General features: G+C 37.2%; 1 protein-coding gene and 1 long non-coding RNA gene across 2 annotated transcripts in view; one reads left to right on the forward strand and one right to left on the reverse strand.

Annotated features, from left to right (window-relative positions):
- The window catches only part of PRKDC (protein kinase, DNA-activated, catalytic subunit), a 216,425-nt gene that overhangs the window by 167,263 nt on the left and 23,301 nt on the right, over positions 1–25,861 (forward strand). The window contains exons 64-74 of the mRNA XM_044744138.2: positions 1,088–1,226; positions 2,089–2,277; positions 2,953–3,177; positions 4,331–4,439; positions 6,047–6,158; positions 11,957–12,146; positions 17,934–18,108; positions 19,788–19,978; positions 20,804–20,984; positions 21,537–21,697; positions 23,839–24,050. Of these exons, the coding sequence (XP_044600073.2) occupies positions 1,088–1,226; positions 2,089–2,277; positions 2,953–3,177; positions 4,331–4,439; positions 6,047–6,158; positions 11,957–12,146; positions 17,934–18,108; positions 19,788–19,978; positions 20,804–20,984; positions 21,537–21,697; positions 23,839–24,050 (1,884 nt within the window). The remainder of the gene's footprint in view (positions 1–1,087; positions 1,227–2,088; positions 2,278–2,952; positions 3,178–4,330; positions 4,440–6,046; positions 6,159–11,956; positions 12,147–17,933; positions 18,109–19,787; positions 19,979–20,803; positions 20,985–21,536; positions 21,698–23,838; positions 24,051–25,861) is intronic.
- LOC139039903 (uncharacterized) overlaps positions 1–25,861 on the reverse strand; it is a 67,982-nt gene that overhangs the window by 29,164 nt on the left and 12,957 nt on the right. Inside the window, exons 2-3 of the long non-coding RNA XR_011493243.1 lie at positions 10,004–10,608; positions 9,259–9,492 (exon numbers count right to left, since the gene is read on the reverse strand). This is a non-coding gene — a long non-coding RNA (uncharacterized lncRNA). The remainder of the gene's footprint in view (positions 1–9,258; positions 9,493–10,003; positions 10,609–25,861) is intronic.

A 25,861-nucleotide genomic window follows, 5' to 3' on the forward strand; every position in this document is an offset into this window, starting at 1 on the left:
TACTTTTGTATATAATATTTTTGTATTCCTTTCAAACAATATTCAGAACATAATTTAGCCTTTCCTTGATATATCATGATCATCATTTTGACCATGTTATAGTGTACATAATCCAGGGACCTTGAGGCCAGTGTCAGATGGACATGAGACTCATCTCTTTTCTGAATTTTTGGAAAATGTTTCTAGCTCCCATTTCCTCTTGGGCTCTTGGGCTGTGAGTTGTTATCCTACCTCCCATCTCTCTGTCTCTACTTTCTTACTTGTAGCCCTCTATGAGCAGGGCAATAAGAGCCATATCTGTTAGATTTCTACCTACATTTGGAATCGGTAGGCTCTGAGAAAGAGCCCCTGGGCCCTTTTGATGTAATAAAAGATCTCATACCCGGGAAGGGACCAAACTGCAGGAAAACCAAGAAGGAAGCACGTCAAGTGACTATAGGTTTAGGAAGAGATGATATTTATGTTGAGACTTAAAAATTGAAAAAAATTGCCAGGGGGCATGGAACAAACTTTCTTGAGCATATCTTAAAGGGGAAGTTTTGTTGATGGGGTCAAGGAGATTGTGCTGATGAGATGAATGAATGCTCTATCAAATATTACATCTAGAATAAAATTACTTGTCAGTAGAATTGAGCTGGTCATAGAACATGGATTACAACATGGCATCAGTAGGACTGGGATTACTTTTTACTTGCTTCTGGATTTTTGGCTACGTTCTAGGTTTTAGGGCTAGACAGAGATTCCAAAGCTGTCACCCAAGGTAATGTGGAGTGTTCCTGTAATGCATTAAACCAGAAGAGATTTATTTAATGAGACAATTTATACATTGTAGACCTATGATAATTTCAGATTTCACTTTAAATTCACTTTAGAATAATTTCTGCCTTCTGTATGACCAAAGTAATGAAACCTAATGGTAACTTCAAAATTTTTAAGATTTTATATTTTTATAAAACAAAAATAACATATATCTTTTTTAGTTAACATAATGTGTGACATCTTGATTTAGTATCATTTCATTAGAATAAATACTTCAAAAATATTGGAGCATTCACTGATTTGGACTTTTGTTGTTGTTGTTTTATAGACTGTATAGATCAATTGGAGAATATGACATCCTCCGTGGGATTTTTAATAGTGAGATAGGAACAAAGCAAGTCACTCAGAATGCATTATTAGCAGAAGCAAGAAATGATTATTCTGAAGCTGTTAAGCAGTATAATGAGGTAAAATTGATCTCTGGCAAATATGTCAGTTTCTTAACCACTTGTTCTCTAAATAGACAAACTGTCAGCTTTAGGATTTAGAGCTTCAAAATATTTCAGCTTTATTCCTTAGATTAAAGGAATGGTTTCAAAATAACCAAATGTGAAATAATTCTTGTTGTATTTCTTGCTCTTCTTAAGAAAACATCATTGAATAAAAGAGAAAGCATTTCTTACCAAGTACTATAGAACTGTAAGATGTTATTTCAATATCTGCTATTATTAAATAATTTCTGTTTGAGTAGATTATTTTCCTTTAGTAAGTAAAACATTTATAAAGAAGTAGGTAAGAATGGGTTTGGGGAAGGTAACTATAAGTTCACTTTTGTACACTTTGTGTTTTGAGTTGCCAGTGACTATCCAAGTGTAGATGTCCAGCAAGTAGTTGACATTCAGGGTCTGTAAGCTATGAGACTCTTGATTCAGCAATGCGGGTTGTAAAATCCTCTGTAATTTTCTGTAAATGTCCTATTTTCTAATTTTTATTCTAAGAACTTTTTAAGTAGTAAATAACCCACAGTATTGATTTAAATCAAATTATGGATCATTTAAAGTCCTCGGTTTATTAAGTGGCCTCACTGGTAAGTTTCTCAGAGAAATAGTTTCATCTTGGTAAGGACTTTTATATTTGTTTATTACTCTAAGGTTCCTTTTGTTTTTTTTATTCTATTCACTGTTAATGCTACTTTCCATTTTCTCTCACCTTGTCATAAATCTGAAAATGATTATCCTTAGTATAAATATTACGCTACTTATGATACAGATGCTTTCATCGTATTCTTTCCAACTTTGTAAAACAATCTTAGGAACTTTTCTTTGCCAGGCTCTCAATAAACAAGAGTGGGTAGATGGTGAGCCTATGGAAGCTGAGAAGGATTTTTGGGAACTTGCATCCCTTGACTGTTATAACCAACTTGCTGAGTGGAAATCACTGGCATACTGTTCTACAGTCAGTGTTGACAGTGCGAACCCTCCAGATTTAAATAAAATGTGGAATGAACCATTTTATCAGGTGGGTAGAATTATTTTTGAGGTCAATGAAATAAATATTTTAGATAGTCAGGTGTTTTCTAATTAATGAAGTTTGTTTAAAACTTTTCAAAAACAAGGTAGTTGTGAAGCATTAGGATATTTATATAACCTGACTCCCCCCACAAACTCCATAGTATTGTTTACTCTCTAACCACTTTTAGCTAACCTTCAAAACAAATGGGATGCATTTAAAAATATGTATTAACATCTCTGGTATGACTACATGGAAGAATATTTCCTGTTGTCTCTGCATTGAATCACCGGCTACACATGGGCATGCCCCAACTCCTGGAGCAGGGCGGCTCCCCACACACAGGGTCACCCAACTCCTAGAGCGAGGCTGCTCTCCTGATCCCTCTCACACTGCTGCTGTGTTGGCTGTCCTTATAGGTTCCTCATTTTGTATGTATCATCCAGTTGTCTTTCAACTAAAAGTAGTTCCTTTTTTCTGTAGGACGTGTTCCTATATTTTGTGGTTACAAAATGAGCAATTTTAAATGAACTAGTTTTAAAAGTTTTAGTTTTAGGTTTGAAACATCATCACTTTGGCTCTAAATCTTGACCTATAAAATTATACCAAACAATATTATAGTAATAAAATAATTAGGCATAATTCAATTGGTTTTCTGAGGTTACAAGCAGATTCTCTCCTTAGGAGACCTATCTACCTTACATGATCCGCAGCAAGCTGAAGCTACTTCTGCAAGGTGAGGGAGACCAGTCCCTGCTGACGTTTATTGATGAAGCTGTGAGCAAGGAGCTCCAGAAGGTCCTTGTAGAGCTTCATTACAGTCAGGAATTGAGTCTCCTTTACATCCTACAAGATGATGTCGACAGAGCCAAATATTATATTGAAAATTGCATTCGGATTTTCATGCAGGTAATATGGATATACCAATCTGAAATAGACCATTTCTATAGTATTTTTTAAAGTCAGTAAACTCATGAATAAAAAATCAACAAGCAAAAATGTTCCTTTACTATTTGATACTACCTATTTCCTTCTTTCTATTCTTCAAGTTTCTTCTGATACCTCCACTCTATCCTTTGTCTTAATGCTTTTTTAATCACTTTTTTCTGTTTTAAAAAGTTCTATTTTGGGGCCAGCCCCGTGGCATAGTGGTTAAGTTCGCTTGCTCTCCTTCAGTGGCCCAGGGTTCACAGGTTTGGATCCCAGGTGTGGACCTACACACTGCTCATCAAGCCATGCTGTGGCAGCATCCCACATACAAAACAGAGGAAGATTGGCACAGATGTTAGCCCAGCGACAATCTTCCTCAAGTGAAAAGAAGACTGGCAACAGATGTTGACTCAGGGCCAATCTTCTTCACCAACCACCCCCCCCCCAAAAAAAGTTCCAGTTTTTGTTTTTCTTTAGGTTTTTATCTTACTCACGCTGTTAAAGAACACTTGAGAGCAGACTTTTCTATTTGAAGTAGCTGAACAGAAGTTTGGTTGCTTTTTGGAGAAGAATATGGATTAATCTTCCCTGTTCATTTTCTGCAATTATGCCTTCTTTTCTTTTGCTTTTCTGAGAATCTTCCTCTGATGTTTGTTTGTTTTTAAAGTCAATGTCTTGTGTAGAGTGTTATTAACAACATTTGTCACTGGCATATATTGACCATAGAAGCATAGTCTTTCATTGTCTTTATTTTTATTTTTTAAACTTTTTTGAAGTTGATTAGTACACTCAAGAGGAAGTTTATTGAAGAAGAAAGAATTGGCTTCTGTAGTTGGCAGGTTTACATTATAGGATGCTGTGATTTTAAAAAATTGGTGTCAAATAGATGCAATGATAGCCTGATTATATTGATTTTGCTGGACCAAAATGTGATTTAAAACCTAAACTATTTTAAAAAATTTAAACCATTTGTTAATTGCTTCTATGATGTACTAATTAACTACTCTGAGACACATTGTGTACCAATTGATGTTTCTGTTGGGTAGTTGCCATATTTCATGTTTTAGAGAACTATATTAAAATTTAAAGCAATATATTGATTTATAAACAGTACTAAATGTCTTTTTTCTAGAGCTATTCTAGTATTGATGTCCTTTTAGAGAGAAGTAGACTCACCAAATTGCAATCTCTACAAACTTTAATAGAAATTCAGGAGTTCATCAGCTTTATAAGCAAACAAGGTAATTTTTATAACCTACCATTATTTTTTTCTTTTATAATTATAGAAGAGTTTTGGCATCTGATTTTTTTGCTTAGTACATGTTTCTTAATGTATGGACTAGAAACTACCTTGAGTTCATTCTACAAGTATATGCTTTAAGGTCATTGAAATAAATGTTTAAAATGGTCAAGCACTATTCTAGGCACTGGAGATGCAAAGCCAAATAAAACATATTGCCTAGCTTGGAGAAGCTTCAAAAAAGTATTCCAACACCCATGATACCTGCTGAGGCAGAGGTGTGCATAGGATCCCAGATGAAACACAGAACCTGCCCTCGATTGAGGAATGCAGGAGTACTGGAGGAGGGCCTGAGTTGAACATGGAATAGAGAGAGAGGGGCTCACAGAATGCCTGCCTGACAGAAAGCCTGCAGTGTCCCTGAGGTGCCCCAAGTTCTGTGACTGGGTGCCAGGTGCCCTGGCCTGAGGGGAGGTGAGGCTGCAGGTAGCAGTCCCCAGATCTTGAAGGTCTTTTTGCCACCAATGAGTGGATTTTGTCCTGGTGCCTATGAGAAGCCCCCCAGAGTCAAAGGGAAAAGAGTATATTACATCTTTGCAATAGTAACATATCTTAGTTATAAATCTGAATTTCAGTTTTTGTCCTAAATAATTAAAAATAATTATGAAAATCACTTTTTAGAGTACTAATAAAAATTGGTATTCATATCTATCAACCTAACTGTTCCCAGTTTTAAATTTGGAGAATTATTTTTCAAGGACATATTATTAATGATATATCATTCATTGTGTTTTCTACTTTGAGGAGTTATGTTAATCTTTCTTTTCTATATAACCTAGCTTTTAAAACAGCCTTATGAGATGTACATTCTTTCTCCTCATTTTATAGAGGCTGAGACAGATTAAATAACTTGCCTAAGCTTATTAGTAAAAGATGCAGAGTTTGAACCCAAGACTCTCTGATTTAAGCTTATGTTCTTACCCACTGCTTTCCCACCACAGAAAGAGAAATCTAAAGCTTTAAACATTAGCAATGTGAAATGTAAATTTCATGAGGATTATTATGAATCCCCTTTCTGAAACCTTTGAGGCCAGATTGTTTTGGATATTATTATGATGATGTAACCTTATGCACTCACCAGGGTCTGGGGTAGTGTTCCATAATTAAACACAATGATGTGTCTCCAGCTTACGTGATAAACATTCATATGAATGGCATAAACAAAGACTGTAAGTAGCCCTAATGCCGACTCAGATCAGATTTTGCCAACGAGAAAATGGGCTGCAATCTTATGAAAAAAACTTTTCAGTTTTCAGTGCTTTTTAGATTTTGGTATTATGGGTGAAGGATTGTGGACCTGTGCTAAGTGTAAAAATTGTGTGTATTTATTTCTACATCTTTACTCTATATCCTTAAGAAATTGAGTTTTAATGTCAGAATATATTAGTTTTAATATGGTAGCTTTGTGTTCCTGTTGCAAAAGGAGACAGAATTTTTTAATTTGGACAAGAAATTTGAATTAAGTTTCTCTTTACTGTAGGAGCTCACTTTATAAGTTGGTCTTGTCATTGAGCTGTGGATATAGTCATTCTCTAATATTATTTTTAGGTAATTTATCATCTCAAATTCCCCTTAAGAGACTTCTAAAAACCTGGACAAACAGATATCCGGATGCTAAAATGGACCCAATGAACATCTGGGATGACATCATCACAAATCGGTAAGATGTCATCTTTTTGGGTTGAGTGTAGATTCTTTTCTGACATTACCAGAATGGTTTTTCTCCCAAACTATGGTTTAGCATCTTGCCAGTTTCCCATTTAAGTTGTTCTAACAAAACTCTGTGTCAGCAGTGTGTCCTTTGTCCCCACTTGTCCCCTGTGGGGGAATTGCTGCCCACTCACATTGGATTCATCTTGTGCTGAGTGATTGGTTATGAACATGCTTCTGGCAATGAGAGAAGGCAGGGGAGCAGCGGGGGCAGTGGTCCATCTGTGTCTGCCTTGGAGCTGATTGTTAGGTAGTGAAATGGCAGCAAACAAGATATTGCTTAATGATTTTTTATTATTCTATTATTATAACTTGGATTTTTGACACTCCCACCTCTGTGTCCCAACTCTATTACATAATTGTATATATTATCAGGTCTGAGATAGTTTTCATATCCTCATCTTTTCCTCACCCCATAACAATCCTGGGTGATCTGTAAGGCGGATATTAACCATATATTTCAGAGAAGAAGGAAATCTGGCAGAACTGTGCACCAAGCTCTCTGGCCAGATGGGGCTACCAGCTTGGCTCTGCAAATGGACAGAGCTGCTGATTGGGCTCTCTGCTTGAGTGCTGCTGGACAGCTTCACATGTGCTCCAGTCAGGCTTCCTAGTCACTCCAGACTGGGAGCTACACTCAGCAGTAGACAGAGCTATGAATTAGTTTCCCTGCCTGGACAGAGCAGCAGAACACCCTCCAAGGCCGGAAACGCTTGTTGCTTGAGGTCTCAAATCAGGCAGACATGTGCCCTGCTGAGTTCTCTGGTCAGACTGGACCATTGTCTTGGCTCTGCAGATGAGCAAAGCTGCTGGTTATGATTTCTACTTGGTTACCACTATTGGTAGGAACTCAGTCTGCCAAGAACTGAGCTCTGATTGCTGTAGGCCCACCCTCTTCTCTATCACAATCTGATCCCCAGTGATCAAGCCCCACAGATTCTACCATAATCCATAATCCCTGTGAAGTGAGACCCAAGTGGGCCTCCTGATTAGTGAAGCACAAACTGGGGTAATTGGATGTTCACCTTGGGCTTTTTTTCCCCCCCACTGAGGAAACTGTAGGCTCAAGGGGGTGCTCTTGGTGCAGTGCTGTGTTGGCCTGGGGATGGGGCCATGTGTCACTGCTCCTCTTACCCTTTTAATGTGGTCCATCTCAGTCTCTGTGGCACTGGGGGGTGCTTCAGCCTTACCCGTCTCTTCTACATTTTTCACAGTGGTGTCTTATACATGAATAGTTGTTAGTTGATTCTCTTGTGAGGGGGAATTGAGATCAAGAATGACCTATGCAATGGCACAACTAGAAGGACCCACCACTAAGAATATACAACTATGTACTGGGGGTGGGGGACTTTGGGGAGAAAAAGGAAAAAAATAAAATCTTTAAAAAAAAAAAGAATGACCTATGTCACCATCTTGATGATGTCACTCCTTCTTTATTGTGTTTATGGTGTGTTACATTGATTGCTTTTTTAATATGAAACAAATGTTGAATATGAAACAGATTCTTGGTGTAAACCCTGCGTGGTTATGATGATGCCTTTTATATATTCTTGAATTTGCTAACGTTCTGTTAAGAATTTTAGTGTCTATGTTAAAGCAGGATATCTGTCTATAATTTTTTCTTTTGTAGTGTCTTTGTGGGGTTTTGGTATTAGAGTTATGCTGGCCTCATAAAATGAGTTGGGACATACTTGTTTCTCTCTTCTTTGAAAAAAGTTTATGTAAGATCCTTCTTATTTCTTACTTGAATATTTGATAGAATTCACCAGTGAAACTATATGAGCCTGGAATTTTCCTTTGGGGAAGATTTTTGATAATGTATGTAATTTCTTCAGTAGATGTAGGGCTGTTTAAATTTTCTGTTTCTTTTTGTGTCAATTTTGTTAAATTGTATTTGTCAGTGAATTTTTCTGTTTCACCTTGTTATCAAATTGTTGGCATAAAGTTGCTCATATTATTCTCTTATCTTTTTTATTTGTAGAATTTGTGATGGGAACCGCTTTTTTATTTCTGATACTGGTGATTTGTGTTCTCATTCTTTTCCTTGATCAGTCTGCTAGATGTTTGTCAATTCTGTTGATGTTCACAAAGGACCAGTTTTTGGCATTGCTAATTTTCTTTATTATTTATGTGCTTTCTATTTCATTCATTTCTGGTCTCATCTTTAGTATTTTCTTTTTCTACTTACTTTAGACTTACTTTGCTCTTCTTTTTTTAGTTTCTTAGGGTAGAAACTTTGATCATTGATTTTATACTTTTTTTTCCTAATGTAAAGGCTTAAAGTTATGCCTTTCTCTAAGCACTGCTTTAGCTACATATTGCAAATTCTGGTATGTTGTGTTTGCATTATCATTTAGTTCAAAATATTTTGTAATTCTCATGTGATTTCTTGTTTGATTGATGAAATACTTAGAAGTGTTTTGTTTAATTTCCAAATAGGTGAGTTTTCTGTTCCTCTTATTGTTATTGATTTCTAAATTAATCCATTGTGGTCATAAACACTCTGTATGGTTTCAGTCTTTTTAAATTTATTGAGATTTGTTTTATGGCCCAGCATATGATCTATTTTAATACATATTCCCCATGTACTTGAAAATCCTGTATTTTCTGCAGTTCTTGGATGTAATGTTTATAAATTTCAATTAGGTCAAGGAGGTTGATGGTATTTTTCAGATCTTCTAGTCTTTACTGATTTTTTTGGTCTCGTCCTATCAGCTGCTGAGATAGGGATTTCAAAATCTTCTACTATGATTGTGGAATTGCCCATTTCTCTCTTTAATTCTGTCTATTTCTATTTATTATATTTTGAACTCTGTTATTAGGCACATACACATTGATAATTGCTCTTTCTTCCTGATGAAATGTCCTTGTTATCATTATGTCGAAATAATGATATACTGATACATGTATATATGCGTGTGTGTGTGTGTGGACTTTACATATATATGAAGTAATATATAGTGAAAATACTAATAGGTAATATAATTTTTCTTTAAACATTTACACATATTCAAAAGAACTTTTGAGGAAAAAAGTCTTTTTATACTTACCATTTATGATGCTCCTCAAGATCCACATTTTCCTCTGATACGACTTCCCTTCAGCTGAAAATTTTCCTTTAGCAATTCTTGTAGTACAGGTCTGCCCGTGATAAATTCTCTTAGTTTTCCTTTATCTGAAGTTATCTTTATTTTAATGTCATTCTTGAAGAATGTTTTCTCTGGATGTAGAATTCTGGGTGGATCCTCCTTCCTCCTCAACAGTATCATTTGGCCTCCATGTTTCTGAAGAGAAAGTCATGGTTATTCAAATTGTTGTTTCCCTGTATGTAATATATTTTGGGGCTGGTTTCAAGATTTTTTTAAATTTATCTTTGATTATCAGCAGTTTGATTATGATGTGTCTAGGTGTGGTATTCTTTGAATTTATACTATTTGAGGTTCACTAACCTTCTTGAATCTGTACATTTATGTCACTAGATTTGGGAGCCTTCCTGTCATTGTTTCTTCAAATTTTTTTTGGCCCCAATTTGTCTCTCTGTGGGATGCCAATTACACATATATTAGACCTTTTGACATTGTCCCACAGTTCCCTGAAACTCTGTTCGTTTTATTCAGCCTTTTTGTCTTTATGTCATTTCTATTGATCTGTCTTCAAGTTCACTATCGTTTTCCTCTGTTGTCTTCATTCCTCTTTAAGACTGTTTAGTGAATGTTTTATTTCAGGTATTGTATTTTTCAGTTGTAAAATTTCTATTTGGCTCTTTTTATACTCTCTCTCTACTGAGATACCTACCTTTTCATTTATTTCATGTGTATTTTCCTTGATCTCTTGGAGCATAGTTAAAATAGCTACTTTAAGGTCCTTATTTGATCATTCCAACATATGGGTCATGTTACAGTTGACATCTGTTGACTGTCTTTTCCATTAAGAATGGATGTTTTTCTGGTTGTTAGTATATCAATTAATTTTGGATTCTTTTGTAGAAATTGTGAATATTATCTTGTGTAGACTCAGAGTTCTTTTATAGTTCTTAGGAGAACGTAGATTATTTTGCTTTAGCAAGATTTCAGCCAGCCGTGTTAGATTGCATAGTAGACTCTGCCTTGCTTTCTGTTGGTTTAAATCTCAGTTCAGTTTTCAAGTCTTTCCTTCACTGTTTCAAGTCACTTCTGCACATGCATACTTTAGGGGGTAGTCTGTGACCTGTGTGGCTTCATAAACAGAATTAGAGGATCCCTTCTCTGGCTCTATACCTTCCAGGATCCCCACTACAATCTTTGGTCTACCTGGACTCCTTTCCAGGCTTCTCTGGGCACAATAAAACAGCGTTTCTTTCAGAATCTTAGTCATTAGGGCTGCCACACCACTCTGCAACCATAGTTATCCTTGTGGCCAAACTGGAAAAAGAAAGAAAAAAACAGGAAACATCACAATGGCAGTACCTTCTACTAGTTTTGACTTCCTTGTACAAACAGTCTGCTGTCTTCTATTTACTCTCAGAGTTCTTGAGTGGTTGTATGTTGCATCTTATCCAGAGTTTGTGGTTGTTATCAGCAGAAAGGTAGACAGCAGGGGGCTCACACTGCCATACCAGAGCCAAAACTCTGTTATTTTTAAACAGATCATTCTTTTCCTGGCTCTATCCTCCCCAATCTGATACAAGAACATTTCATTTACCATAACACTTCTCTGTCTTTGTTTATCTTGTTCCTTCTGCCTGGGACTTCCTTACCTCTTCTACTGCTTGAAATTGAATGCATTCTTCTAACTCCAGGAAAAAGTCCGTCTCATTTTGTGAAAACTTATCTACCTCCCCTACTTATCCTCCTTCCCCTTTCTGTGAGCCCAGGGCATTTTATTCATACTAGTAGTGTAACATTTATGTTTCATTCATTAAATATTTTTTCAAGTACTTATCAAGTACCCAGTTTATACCACTTTTACTTGTTTATTCTTATAATTAGAAACAGTACAGGCTTAAAAAACAGCAGCATCTCTTGGGAGGGAAGTGGTGCTTGTGTGTTGGATAGGGTGCGAGGAACACAGAAGCAGAGAGATGACTAGAGAGTCTTGTATCTTGGGAATGACCAAAAAAACAAAAGAAAGGGATAATGTGAGACATGCTAGTTTATCTGGCCACCATGTTTCTAAGAAAATTGGAATTAGTCCCTGGATAAACAGACAGTTAGTTGATTATTGATCCGGGTGAATTTTGTATATTAAGATCCTTTGTCAGTGTTACAATGAAAGTAAAATCACTGGAACAAAGTCATATATGCAAATTATGATACCAATAAAAATAATTTTATAGCAATACAACCATATCTTTTAATATTATCAATGATTATAACCTGTTAGTTGCTTTACATCTTTCACCTTTTGGGGAGCAGGACCTTAGATTGGGATATACAGGGAGAAAAATGGCTTTTGGCCCAACACAGGATATGTTGCCCATTCATTAAGAGAGGAAATTATAAGTTTAAATGCTTTATTTTGTGGGGGTGAAAATAATAAATGATATCTGGAAATTTCTGTTGAAATGTCCTTGGTGATCTTTGAATAGTTGGTTAATTAAAGTGGAGATTAAATCCAGTACCTAAAGTGCATATTCACAGTCTATAAATGAGCAAAAATTTAATAACTGTAGAATTTCTGTCTTAAATGCTATTCCATAGCTCCCTGTATATCAAAGATTTCTTTCATGAGTCTCTGGTATTAGTTCTCATTTTTCTTTATTTTGTGTAGATGTTTCTTTCTCAGCAAAATAGAAGAAAAACTGACTCTTTCTCCAGATGATCATAGTATGAACACAGATGGAGATGGAGATTCCAGTGACAGAATGAAAGTGCAGGAGCAGGAGGAAGATATTTGTTCTCTGATTAAGAGCTGTAAGTTTTCCATGAAAATGAAGATGATAGAAAGTGCAAGGAAACAGGTGAGTACTCAACATTTCTCTTCCTCTGTTGTATCCTAGATTTTCTTAATTTAGCTTTTTTTTTTTTTTGCTGAGGAAGATTCACCCTGAGCTAACATCCATGCCAGTCTCCCTCTCATTTTTTATGTGGGCCGCCAGCACAGCATGGCTGCTAACAGATTGGTGTAGATCCATGCCCAGGAACTGAACCTGGGCCACCGAAGTAGAGTGTGCTGAGCTTAATCACTAGGCCATCCAGGCTGGCCCTTAGCTTTTTTTCTGAAACTTCGCTGTTCTTTAAAATCTGAAGCTTAAAGATAAGTAGTTAGTATTTTTTCCTCTTTATAAGAAAGTAAACTTGAAGAAACACTTACTTAAAATTTTCTGGAGAGCCTCTAAAGTTTATTATATACTTGAAAATCATTTCAAAATGATTGTTTTCTGTTATTTAAAAAGAAGTTAAACCTAATATCAGATTTGATCTTATTTAATAAAATGAGTGCTCGCCAGATAGTTACAAATTATATTTAGATTTAGTTTGTGGAAATCTGTCATTTGATAATAAGATCCTTTCTTGATGTAAGTATGCTTTGCTTAAAAGTTGCATATAAACTATTTAAATGTATTAAATCATATTTTATATGTAATTAAATCATATTTGAATATTGTAGGGGAGCTTGCTCGCTTAATGACCCTACATTAATTGCTATCATAAAGCAAAGAATGTTATTCTGGTAGAAATAACTAATATTTCTGTTTTGTAGTTTAAATGCTCATTTATAGGTTTTTCTTTCAGATGAGTGTTGTATCAGTTAGGAATTTTTATGTTTCAAAAAACAGAAAACCTGGGGCAACCCCGGTGGCCTGGTGGTTAAGTTCAGCACACTCTGCTTTGGTGGCTTGGGTTTGGTTCCTGGGCAAGGACCTACACCACTCATCAGTGGCCATGCTGTGGCAGCAGCTCACGTACAAAATAAAGGGTGATTGGCAATAGATGTTAGCTCAGGGTGAATCTTCCTCAGCAGAAAAAAAACCAACAAGAAACAGAAAACCCAACCCAGAGCAGCCTAGTGAATAAAGGAAATTTATCAGTTTCCATAAATGAAAAGTCTAGAAGAGCTGGCTTTCAAATACTATCACCAAGGACCTGCTTTCTCTCCCTCGATTCTCTCTTCCACCATATTGATTTTGTCCTCAGATTCTACATAGTGAATCTCTCTGGCAACTCCAGGCTTGCCCTTTGTAGTTGGAAATGGCCATGGATGTTTCATATCTTACTTCCTCTATACTCTTATTGCAGCAGGGGGGCCTGTCATTCAAGGCACACAGCTGAGGATGGGTTCATGTGGCTTCTTAGCAGGAAGTCAGGGTGCTCATCCCAGCTGGAGAGACAACAGGTGCTCCCTACTACTGCTCAAACTCCTCCAAACTGGGAGGGGGGCATGATGAAAGAGGAGGAAGGAAATGGATTATGAGTACGTTATTTAGAAATATGTGAAAATCCCCAAGATAGCTAAAAGTCTTTCTATGGCACATTGGCTTTTTTTCAATTTTTCAACAATATATTCACATATACATGTGGGTTATAGTTAGCTCTCAAAACCAGTAATATTGGAGATGGAGAGAAAGAGAAACATATCTGAAGTTTACAAAAACCTTCAGTGTATTTTGATTTACCTACCGATACTCTTCAACACTCTTCAGAAGTGGCAGAACTGAAATTTGAGTTTTGCCTCTTTTCATTACCAAGTACTTCATTAGGTGCTAGAGATACTGTGTTGAACAGCATATAGAAAAGTAGACAGACAATAATAATATGATAATATTAAAGGACAATCATGTGGGAAGAACACCTGACCCAGCCTTGTGGGAAATTGTAGGTAATGTCTAAGTTGGGAACTGACAGATGAAATAGAGTAAAGGGGATAACATATAAGACCCAGGAATGACCCAGGGCATGTGGTTTCCTGAATGGTGTGAAGGTTGAATTTTAACCCCTACTAAACGGCTGTGTACTTTTGTGCAAGAAAGCCCTTGGATCAAAGTGGTCAGATATACAATTTTAGAACAGCATCCTGGTGGTCATGATGAGAAAGGATCAGAGAAAGGGCAAATCATTAGCAAGCTTCTCTATTAATCTATGTGAGAGATGATGGTGGCCATATCTAGGTTAGAGGTCAAGGAAATGGAGATAAGTGGACAGATTCAAGAAAAAGGAACAGGTTCACTTGGATAGGACATGGTGACTACTTCTGTTTGGGAGGAGAAAAGATGGTATGCTGGCTTTCAGACCTGAGTAGCTGGGGGATGGGAATGTAGGAGGAAGAGCAGTTTGTGGGGAAGATGATACGTTCAGTTTGAGACGTGTTGAATTTGTGAGGCCTTTAAGATGAGCAAGTTTTGATTTCCATTAGATAATTTATACAAAAGAAATCTGAAGCTCTGGAGAAAAAGTTATGTTAGTGATAGAGGTCTGAATGTGATCAGCATGTGGATCGTCACTGAGACCATGGGAGTGGATATGGTAACCGAAGTCAATCCCCTGAACACATCAACAGTTATGGGATGAGCAAAGGAAGAGGCGACTACAGGGATGCTGAACCTAAATGATGAGATTAGAGGAGACAGAGACTGTGAGACCCCAGGGGGGGGGCCACAATCACCGTTGTCAGTTTCCAAAGAGAGCAAAGGTATCAAGAGTGAAAAGTGTCCTTGCATTTAAAAGGAGGTTGGTGTTGAGTTTGGTGAGAACTATTTCACTGGAGGAAAAGAAGTGAGATGATAGTGGCTAGAGAAATGGATGAGAGTAGGCTATGGGGACAGTGACCACAGGCTGCTCCTAAAGAAGCCATGAGGGGTCAGCTCTGTGGCCAAGTGGTTAAGTTCGCATGCTCCACTTTGGTGGCCCTGGGTTTCGCTGGTTTGGATCCTGGGCGCGGACATGGCACTGCTCATCAGGCCATGTTGAGGCGGCATCCCATGTAGCACAACCAGAGGCACTCACAACTAGAATATATACAACTATGTACTGGGGGCTTTGAGGAGGAGGAGAAGAAGAAGAAAACAAAAAAGATTGGCAACAGTGTTAGCTCAGGTGCCAATCTTTAAAAAAAAAAAAAAAAAAAGAAGCCATGGCAAGGAGGAGCAAGTGGGGTGAGGGAGGATTTTTTTTTTAGGGTGGAAGATACTGGGGATGTTTAAATCCTAATGGAAAGAACTAATCAGGAAAGACTGGATATATAGAGGAGGAACCACTGGTAAAATAAGATTCTTTGTGGAGGTTGGCAGGGACAGGATTCAGGGCACAGGTGAGTCTTCTATCTGAATGGAGGGCAGGAAAGAAGAATGGGCTTAGATGTGAGGAAGAGCAGGAGAACTCATCTCTTGTCTCTGAGAGTTGGGAGGTAAAGTCATCTGTAGACAGTGATCAGGAAGGAGAATTGAGAAAAGTGTGGAAGTTTTAAGAGTACTATGGACTGTGTGAGAGAAAACTGACTCCCATACTGGAAAAGGATTGTCAGACAGCATTGAGAACCTGGTTGGCATTGTCTCCAGTGGATCTGTAAGTGTAGGAGCAGAGAAGGCATGCACTTTGATGAACCCAGAGTGTGGTTTTGCCAAGTGAGTGTGATACAGAGATAAAGGCTGATGATCTGAGTGTACTGCTAAGAGAATGATGGGAATAATTGGCTTGCTTGAATGTGGAAGGAGGTGAAAGCAGAAAAAAGGCACGTAAAGTTACCAGAGGTCTTAAGTAGGTTATAAAGCACTCACAGCAGAAATTTGGTGACTAGAAAAGGAGGTTTGTGGTCAGAATGGGATGATTTGAGTTTAAGAATTTGGTGGTGAGGAAATTCTGAGTAATGACAGGGATCACCGTGTAGCTAACAAACTGGACCCATCATTATATGATGTGATGATACTGTCCCTGTCCTCATGATCACTATCTAGAGCAAGAACTGCTCTTATAACTGATGATAGCATAAGGTGGGCAAAGAAAAGAGATGTCAACAATGCTAGGAGAGCACAGGGAAGAAGAGAAAGTCTACCTGGGATATGAAGGCTTCATGTCAAAGGAGGCATTTGGACTTGGCTTTATGGGAATGGTAGGATTTGGACTTGGAGAGGAGAGAAAGGTATTATAAGTGTAAGATATATTCAAACAAAATCGTGCAAGTGAGAAACTGGGAATTACAGAGTCTGCTCTTAGCAGAGGGATTGTGGGAGTTTCTTGATGGCTGGTTTGAGGTGGGTCATGAAAGCATTTTAGTGCTGAACTAAGGACTGGAGTCTTGATCCTGTAGGACTTAGGAAGTCATTGAAGGTTTTTCAAGCATGCTGGCTAAGTTGGAAGCTATGTGGAAGACTGACTGCTGAAGGAAAAAAAAGAGACTATGGAAGTCTCAAATTAGAGAAGCGGTGGCGGGAATGAAAACGATGTAAGAGACGTTCAGTAAGTAGATATACGAAGACCAGAGATGATGAATGATGGAGAGAGTGCAGTTGAGGATGACTCAGATTTTTACCTCGTATTGTTGAAAAAGTGGTAATTAGGAAGGCAGAGTTCTGATGAAAGTGTCTTGAAGCCTAGCAGAGAATTAGAAGTATAGATTTAAAAGACATTTATGTAACAACTAACCAAATAAAAAAATAGATACAGTATACATCAAAATTAAAAACTTCCATGCCTCAAATGACACACTCAAGAAATTGAGGAGACAACCCATATAATGGGAGGAAATATTTGGAAAGCATGTATCTGATAAGGGTCTACTATCCAGAATACATGAGAAATAGTTACAACTGAACAATAGAAAGTCAAACAGCTCAACTGAAAAATGAGCAAATGATCTGAATAGACATTTCTCCAAAGAGGATATACAGATGGCCAACAAGCACATGAACAGGTGTTGAACATCATTAGTTACTAGGAAAATGTAAATCAAAACCCAAGATACCACTTCACATCCACCAATATGACTATAACCAAAGAAGCAATGATAAGTGTTGGTGAGGATGTGTAGAAATTGGAACACTCATATACTTCTGGTGGAATCGTAAAATAGTGTAGCTACTGTGGAAAACAGTCTGACAGTTCCTCAAAAAGTTAAACATAGAGTTACCATTTGACCCAGGAATTCCACTCCTCAGTATACACCGAAGAGAAATGAAGCATATGTCCACACAGAAATTTGTACACAGATGTTCACAGTAGCATTATTTGAAATAGCCAAAAGATGGAAACAGCCTGAGAGTCTATCAAGAGATGAATGAATAAATAAAATGTGGTATATCTGTACAATAGAATATTATTCAGCCATAAAAAGGAATGAAGTACTGATATACACTATAATATGGATGAACCTGGAAAATACCATGCAAAGTGAAAGAAGCCAGATACAAAATCACACATGTTTTCTGATTCCATTGATAAAAAAAGGCCAGAAATAGGCAAATCCATAGAGACATAGTTGTTGCCAATGGCCAGGAGGAATGGGGAGTGACTGCTAATGGACAAAGATTTTTTTTTTTGGGTGGATGAAAATGTTCTGGATTTAGATAGTGGAGATAGTTGTCCAACTTTGTGAATATACTAAATGACGCTGAATTTTACACTTTGTAAAATTATATCCCTATGATAAATAAAAAGACATCCACATAAGTGAAGCTAAGGAGATGGATTAGCTGCTTTAAGGTGAATTGTGTCATGCAAAAAGGGAAGCAGGCCGATAAAAGCTTCGTTTGTAAAATAATTTTATTTCTAAATTATCACTTACATGCCATCATACTTTTTCTTCTGTTATATAGAAAAATTTTTCACTAGCCATGAAACTATTAAAGGAGCTTCATAAAGAGTCAAAAACAAGAGATGATTGGCTGGTGAAATGGGTGCAGAGCTACTGTCGACTCAGTCACAGCCGGAGCCAGACCCAGAATTGTCCTGAGCAGATCCTTACTGTGTTGAAAACAGTCTCTTTGTTGGGTACTAGACTGCTCTTATTTATATTAATTTAAACTGCTGCTTTATATTATGTCTGCATGTCCTCTCAAACTATTCTTTGTGCTGCTTTATCTGACATTTGGGAATTATCTCTTTGTAGTAATTTTATTAAATATTTGGAGCCAAGATACTTTGTATCCTAGTAACGCTATTGAGTATGACATTTGGAGCTTTTATTTTATCTATAAAATGTAATTGAAATTAAAATTTTTCTCTTTAATACTTAGCCAAATTATGGGTCTAATAGTTTAATTAATTTAAAAACTCTGTGCTTACATACAAGAACTACCTAGTGAAAAATTAAACATGAAAAGCTTTTTTCCTCCTCAGTTCTTGTCTTTTTATAATAATGTAGGCTTTAAGACTGAGGAGAGAGGCTGGCCCCATGGCCACCTGGTTAAGTTCACATGCTCTACTTTGGCGGCCCAGGGTTTCGCTGGTTCAGATCCTGGGCGTGGACAAGACACCACTCATAAGGCTGTACTGAGGTGGCGTCCCACATGCTACAACTAGAAGGACCCACAACTAAAAAACTATACAACTATGTACTGGGGGGATTTGGGGAGAAAAAACAGGAAAAAAAGAAGATTAGCAACAGTTGTTAGCTCAGGTGCCAATCTTAAATAAAATAAAATAAAGACTGAGGAGAAAACAACTTTCTTCATGTGGGTTTTGGATCTGGTATGCCTACTCTGTTGCCGTGTCCAAAGATGATGGTAGCACTACTGTTGAACATACTCCCACCATATTTCCAAATGCATTCCTCATCAGGACAGGGTATTATATCAGAGTATCAGCCTCAGTAAAAGTACAAATAGGAGAAGCAGTCTTTCCATATTGATCCCAGGATCAGAAAATCATCCTTATGATTGCGTAAATAGTTTTTATGGATTTTTTGCGAGGGTTGGGGGAGAGGAGGAGGAGTTTGCTGACATTAAGATAATATTAGTATCATAATAATAATTCTACAGTTATAGTAGTTATGGTATGGTTATAGTTTGTAACAGTCTTGTGAAATAAGCACTATGTAAAGAACACAATTATGATCATTTATCTGAGAGAACTCTGAAACAATTGTCATCCTGTGGCTGAGCAGGGCGGTATGGTTGATGCGACTTGTTAGGTGACTGCCCTTTCTCTTTTGTGCCCCCTTCTGACACCTCTGCAAGCTGCAGGCGTTTGACCAGAGCTGGATGAACTCCTTGCTCAGAGCCACACAGTAAGATGCAGAATGATATCTTTGAATGCAGCAGTCTCTGCTGCTTTATTAGCTAATAGGTCACAGGATCAATTTAAAAATCTACTCTTGGGTTATTAAGGTATATGTACAAACACATGAAAAAGAGCCGTTTTCTGTTCTCTAACAGGTAGAATTAGGTGCTTTGACAAAATGCAGAATGATGGTGCTTGAATAAAAATTAACCAGTGTTTTAATTGCTTAGCCTCTGTGGGGTTTGATACAGTCACTGCTGACAAAGAACATTTTTCACTAATGTGAGTTCAAGAAATTCCCTAACCAGTGTTTGAAGTCATGCTTTCAAGATTTAATTAATTCTTAACAGAAAACAACTTTTGAACACTAGGAATTTCTCCTTTATGGTTTATAGTATTCATTTACTTCTGAAAAAATCACTTGTGTGTGTGTGTTTTTAATCCAACAGATGAGAACACATCAAGCTACTTAAGCAAAAATATTCCAGTTTCCCGTGACCACAACATTCTCTTGGGTACAACTTACAGGATCATAGCTAATGCTCTCAGCAGTGATCCAACTTGCCTTGCTGAAATCGGGGAAAGCAAGGCTAGAAGAATCTTGGAACTGTCTGGATCCAGTTTAGAGAATGCAGAAGAGGTACTGAAGACTGAAAGAGTGAACTTTTTATGTTTGTGTGTTGTATGTCTTTAATGGGCAACCTTCTGGCTACACTAAAGAAATAATGAGGGTACTGCTTTGTGCTTTTAGAATGTATTTGACAGTTGTGCACAGCCAAGGTTCTTATGTGGAAAATTGACATATTCCATGTGTTCCTGTTTTTTTTGAATGATACAAATTTTTTAATATTAAAAGTGAGAAATTTGTGTTGGATTGATGTGGACGGTTCTCCCATGAATCTTGTTAATGGAATTTCACCACCACTCGCCATTCAGATATCCCACTAGCTTTTGGGACAAATCAGCCTTTTTCATTTTTTCATTTGGTGCCTGCTTTGCTTAGCTTTTTTCCAAATGATTTTGTGTTTTCAATAGTTACTAGCCTCTCCTCATCTCGCTATGTCCTACTTCTCTTTAGTTGTATAGCCTGGTCTTCTTCCTCCACGATGTTAGCAGCATCTGTGCAGGACGTTGAGCATGAGGCGCTGACTTCCATCTCTCTTTAAATTCTTTACAGAGTTGTGTGACCCCCATTGATCTTTGGTGGCAGCTCTGTCTGACTCTCTGGCCCACACTTGGCTTGTTCTTTTTTGCTTGGTTGGTTTTTACATGCTGAGGATCTTACTAGAGTTGCTTACTCTTTCACAATCAGGGCAGACTCTCTTTTTTTCATTTAACCACCTTTCTGTGTTATTTTATGGCTAATTAATCACAAGTGTTCCTTGTTTGTCACCACAAGTAGAAAGAGTTCTTCCAGAAAGCTTCAAATGCACTTAAGTTTTTCTGAGATCTCTCTGAATTCTAGGTGATCGCAGGTCTATACCAGAGAGTGTTGCATCACCTTTCTGAGGCCGTGCGGATAGCAGAGGAGGAGGCCCAGCCTTTCACTAGAGGCCAGGAACCTGCAGTTGGGGTGATAGATGCTTACATGACACTGGTGGATTTCTGTGACCAGCAGCTCCGCAAGGAGGAAGAGAGTTCATCAGGTGAATCACAAAAGAAAAAAAAGTTTGTCAACTCATGTTACTATAAAGTCTTAAAAATTTTGTAGATACTTTTGGTTTACTGTTTGGTTTTTTTTAATGATAAATATTCTGAGAGAAATCTTGTCTTTTTAAGAGGGAATAACATCTCTAAGCAACATGACCTGCATATAAATGGAGTTAGGCTATCTTCCATCTTTCCATTTGCTTAATTTATACTTTAATATTTTACTTGTAGCTTTGGTATTATTGGCTTATGTGGCCTGCCTCTTGCTCCTGGAGTAAATTCAGTAATCAGCAGCTTCCCCTTATGTTCCCAGCCCAGGAAGAAAACTGTGCTTCACGCAGAATGGGTAATCTAATAGGACAAGATAGAAACTTTAACATATCGTCCAAAACTGTGTCTCGTGTTTGTTGATCTAAAGTAGGTGAAAAAGAGAAGGACATACTGCAAAATATAAGCCAAGGAGAGAAAATGTAATCATTTGTTAAATTTATAGTTGATGTGTAAGTGGATGTATTGACCATTGTTTTCTTCTTTCCTGTCCTCGGTAGTTACTGAGTCTGTACAACTGCAGATGTATCCAGCCCTTGTGGTGGACAAAATGTTAAAAGCTTTAAGACTGCATTCCAGTGAAGCCAGGCTGAAGTTTCCCAGACTACTGCAGATTATAGAACAGTATCCAGAGGAGACCCTGAGCCTAATGACCAAAGAGGTTAGTATCTTTATTCTAGTGAAAAGGAACTTTACAGAACTTAAAGACGTGTTCCTGTTTATATCCAAACACATTAATGTGTGCAATGCATATGTTATAGCTTTTCCTAACCAGCATTGAAGTTTGCTTCATTCCAAGAACATAGGTAGTAATTTAAAACTGTATAGAAGAGTGTTCACGCTTACCCATTTTTCTCTGTCGATGTTAGTAAGAATGCTGTGTCTGAACAAGGGCCCCAAGAAACAGGGGACGAAGTGTGTTTGGGATAGAGACAGGAATTTTCTGTAGCACAGTCTGCTGCCCATAAAGACTAAGCTGTAGTCTGTAACATCTCTTGGTGCCTTATGCTCAGTTTATTATTTAGCCCAGGGAGAAGGAATATGTTTCAGTTGGCATCCCACCCCTGGTGACTGTGGTGCCTGCCAGGAGCACCTTTTCCACAGGGATCCTGAGGCCTCCAAGCAGCTTGCACTCCCCCACACACTCTGCTCACTGGCTTGCATGTCCCGTGCTGGCCTCACCCCACACAAGGCTGGTGCCTTTCTGTCATTTGGGCCACATCTGTAAAAAGTGGACGGCCATGTGAAAGGCCTTGTTAATGACTTCTGTAGATGTTTAACTAGAAAATACAGCCAAGCTTTGAGTTGATAATGTAATCGTTCAAAAAAGGTGGCCATACTCTATTAGTTTCACATAGTAAGTTTTTAAACAATACTGGCCTCTGAGCTGTGGAGACTTGGCGCCTGACAGGGCTTTACTGCACCGCCTGACCTTCTCCTGGATTTGGAATAGTGGAGTTTTTGTCAATAGGTCTCAGGAGATTAAAGTAAATTAAGAAATGCAGCATGTATGTGTTTTTCTTAAAGATAAGTGAGAAATAGTTAAACTATGATTTTAGTTTTTTCCAAAGTAATATTTTATTTATATATGATTAAAGTAGCATTTTGAATTTGTGAAGAAATAAATGGAGTATTCAGTCAATGTTATTTTGACACTTGGGGAGACATTTGAGATGGGCCATCTAACTTTTCTTGAGTGGTCCCTGTGATCCCTGTGGACTGGTGCATTTTATCCTCACATACCCTGCTCTTTCCTCATTTTACAGGTGAGCTTAGGAAGCTTGCTGAAGTTCACTCCTTATGCCAACATTCTAAGTGCATCAGATTTTATCTTAACATTTAACACCTTAATAAGCATTACAGGAAAGCATGACCAAATGTTGAAAATGGTCTTGAAGTAAAGAGATAAAAACCAGAAGCCATAAAAGAAAATAACTTGATATTTATATGCAGAAAAGAATATACAAAGTTAAAAAAAAACTGGGAGAAAAATATTTGCAACACAGAGACAGAGAGCTGATGTCTCCACTGTACAAAATAAATAGACCAGTAGAAAATGGTCAAAGGAAATGCATGCATGATTTAAGTTATATAAGGCAAATAAACCCAAACTCTTCAGCCTCACTAATGAGGGGAAACAAAAGGTAAATATTTTTCACCTCTCAGGTTGACAGTGAATTAGAAAAAGTGATTGTGTCCAGTGTTAGAAAGGATTTTGGGAAGTAATCAATCTACTATACTTCCAGAAGTGAAAATTTGAAAAATCTTTTTGGAGGAAATCTAGCGATGTTTTTTACAATTGTTAATGTTCACATAGGAATTTTACTTCTAAGAATTTACCCTATGGATATATAGCACACATACAAAGAGATAAATATATTGGAGTGTCCATTGTAGCATTACCTGTAATAGCAAAAATTGGAAAATACCCTAAAAATTCATTATAGAGCAGTAGTTAAATAAAATGGAATACTATACAGCTGTTGAAAGGAATGAGATATAAATCTATCTATCCATCTTAAGAAAAACCAGCAATAGTGTGTCTAATCTGATTCCATTCTTGCAAACAAAGGATACATGTACACGTGCATAGAAAACATCTGAAAGAATTGAATGGTTGCCTCCATAGAATAGGAACTGAGAGGGCTGAGGAAGAAGAGTTTATTTTGTATATACTTCTGTCTTTTTATACTTTTGAGTATAAATGTCTACATACTTTTTATATTGGACACATACTGCTTTTATAATAAAACAATGTTAAATGTTTTGTTCATTATTAAGTTACAGCTCTCTGTGTTTTAGATTTCTTCCATTCCTTGCTGGCAGTTCATTGGCTGGATCAGCCACATGGTGGCCTTACTGGACAAAGAGGAAGCTGTTGCTGTCCATCGCACAGTGGAAGAGATTGCTGATAACTATCCACAGGCGATGGTCTACCCATTTATAATAAGCAGTGAAAGCTATTCCTTCAAAGATACTTCTACTGGTTATAAGAATAAGGAGTTTGTGGAAAGGTGATATCACAGAAAAATTAGGTTGATCAAATACCACAGGTTGTAAAAAATGTGTATGGTAAAAGCAAATGCATGGAAGCTTATGTTTGTCTTCAAATTAATTAGAGCTGTCATTGAAGAATGGAAAATTTTAGACATCTATGTGCTAGACATCTCTCCCTGAGTATGTCATTTGTTGTAGGATTTCTTTCGTTTTTTTAAATACATTTTGTCTTAGAATTTTATTCATGAAACATTCTACCCTTATGCTCATAGTTAGTTATCTGTTGGTTGAGATAGACTATATGAGGTGCTTTTTGAAATCAATTCCTGAAATTGTTGTTTAATTTTAAATATCCAGGAAGCCCCTCTTGTTTTTTTTTATTGAGGTTATGATAATTTACAACCTCGTGAAATTTCGATTGTACATTATTATTTGTCAGTCATATTATAGGTGCACCACTTCATCCTTTGTGCCCACCCCCCACTTCCCCTTTCCCTGTTAACCACTAATCGTCCACGTGTTTGTTTATCTTCCACATATGAGTGGAGTCATACAGAGATTGTCTTTTCTATCTGGCTTATTTTGCTTAACCTAATACCCTCAAGGTCCATCCATGTTGTTGTGATTGGGATGATTTTATCCTTTTTTATGGCTGAGTAGTATTCCATTGTGTGTATACATATATATATATATACCATATCTTCTTTATCCAGTCATCAGTTGATGGGCACTTAGGTTGCTTCCACATCTTGGCTATTGTGAATAATGCTGCAATCAACATAGGGGTGCATGGGTCTCTTTGAATTGCTGATTTCAAGTTCTTTGGATAGATACTCAGTAGTGGGATGGCTGAGTCATATGATATTTCTATTTTTAATTTTTTGAGAAATCTCCGTAATGTTTTCCACAGTGGCTGCACCAGTTTGCATTCCCACCAGCAGTGTATGAGGGTTCCTTTTTCTCCACAACCTCTCCAACATTTGTTATTTTTTTGTTTTAGTTATTTTAGCCATTCTAACGGATGTAAGGTGATATCTTAGTGTCGTTTTGATTTGCATTTCCCTGATGATCAGCAATGATGAACATCTTTTCAAGTGCTTATTGGCCATCTGTGTATCTTCTTTGGAGAAATGTCTGTTCATATCCCTTGTCCATTTTTTGTTCAGGTTGTTTGATTTTTTGTTGTTGAGTTGTGTGAGTTCTTTATATATTATGGAGATTAACTCTTTGTCAGATACATATGATTTGCAAATATTTTTTCCCAGTTGTTGGGTTGTGTTTTTGTTTCAATCCTGTTTTCCCTTGCCTTGTAGAAGCTCTTTAGTCTGTTGAAGACCCATCTGTTTGTTTTTTCTATTGTTTCCCTTGTCTGAGAAGACATGGTGTCTGAAAAGATCCTTTTAATACTGATGTCGAAGAGTGTACTGCCTATCTTTTCTTCTAGAAGGCTTATGATTTGAGGTCTTACCTTTAAGTCTTTGATCCATTTTGAGTTTGTTCTTGTGAATGGTGTAAAAGAATGGTATATTTTCATTCTTTTACATGTGGCTCTCCAGTTTTCCCAATGCCACTTGTTGAAGAGACTTTCTTTTCTCCATTGTATGTTCTCAGCTCCTTTGTCAAAGATTAGCTGTCCATAGATGTGTGGTTTTATTTCTGGGCTTTCAATTCTGTTCCATTGATCTGTTTGCCTGTTTTTGTACCAGTACCATGCTGTTTTGATTATTGTAGCTTTGTAGTATGTTTTGAAGTCAGGGATTGTGATGCCTCCAGCTGTGTTCTTTTTTCTCAGGATTGCTTTGGCAGTTCGGGGTCTTTTGTTGCCCCA

This window comes from Equus asinus, chromosome 12, assembly GCF_041296235.1.
Source record: "Equus asinus isolate D_3611 breed Donkey chromosome 12, EquAss-T2T_v2, whole genome shotgun sequence".
In the NCBI taxonomy this organism is placed as follows: domain Eukaryota; kingdom Metazoa; phylum Chordata; class Mammalia; order Perissodactyla; family Equidae; genus Equus; species Equus asinus.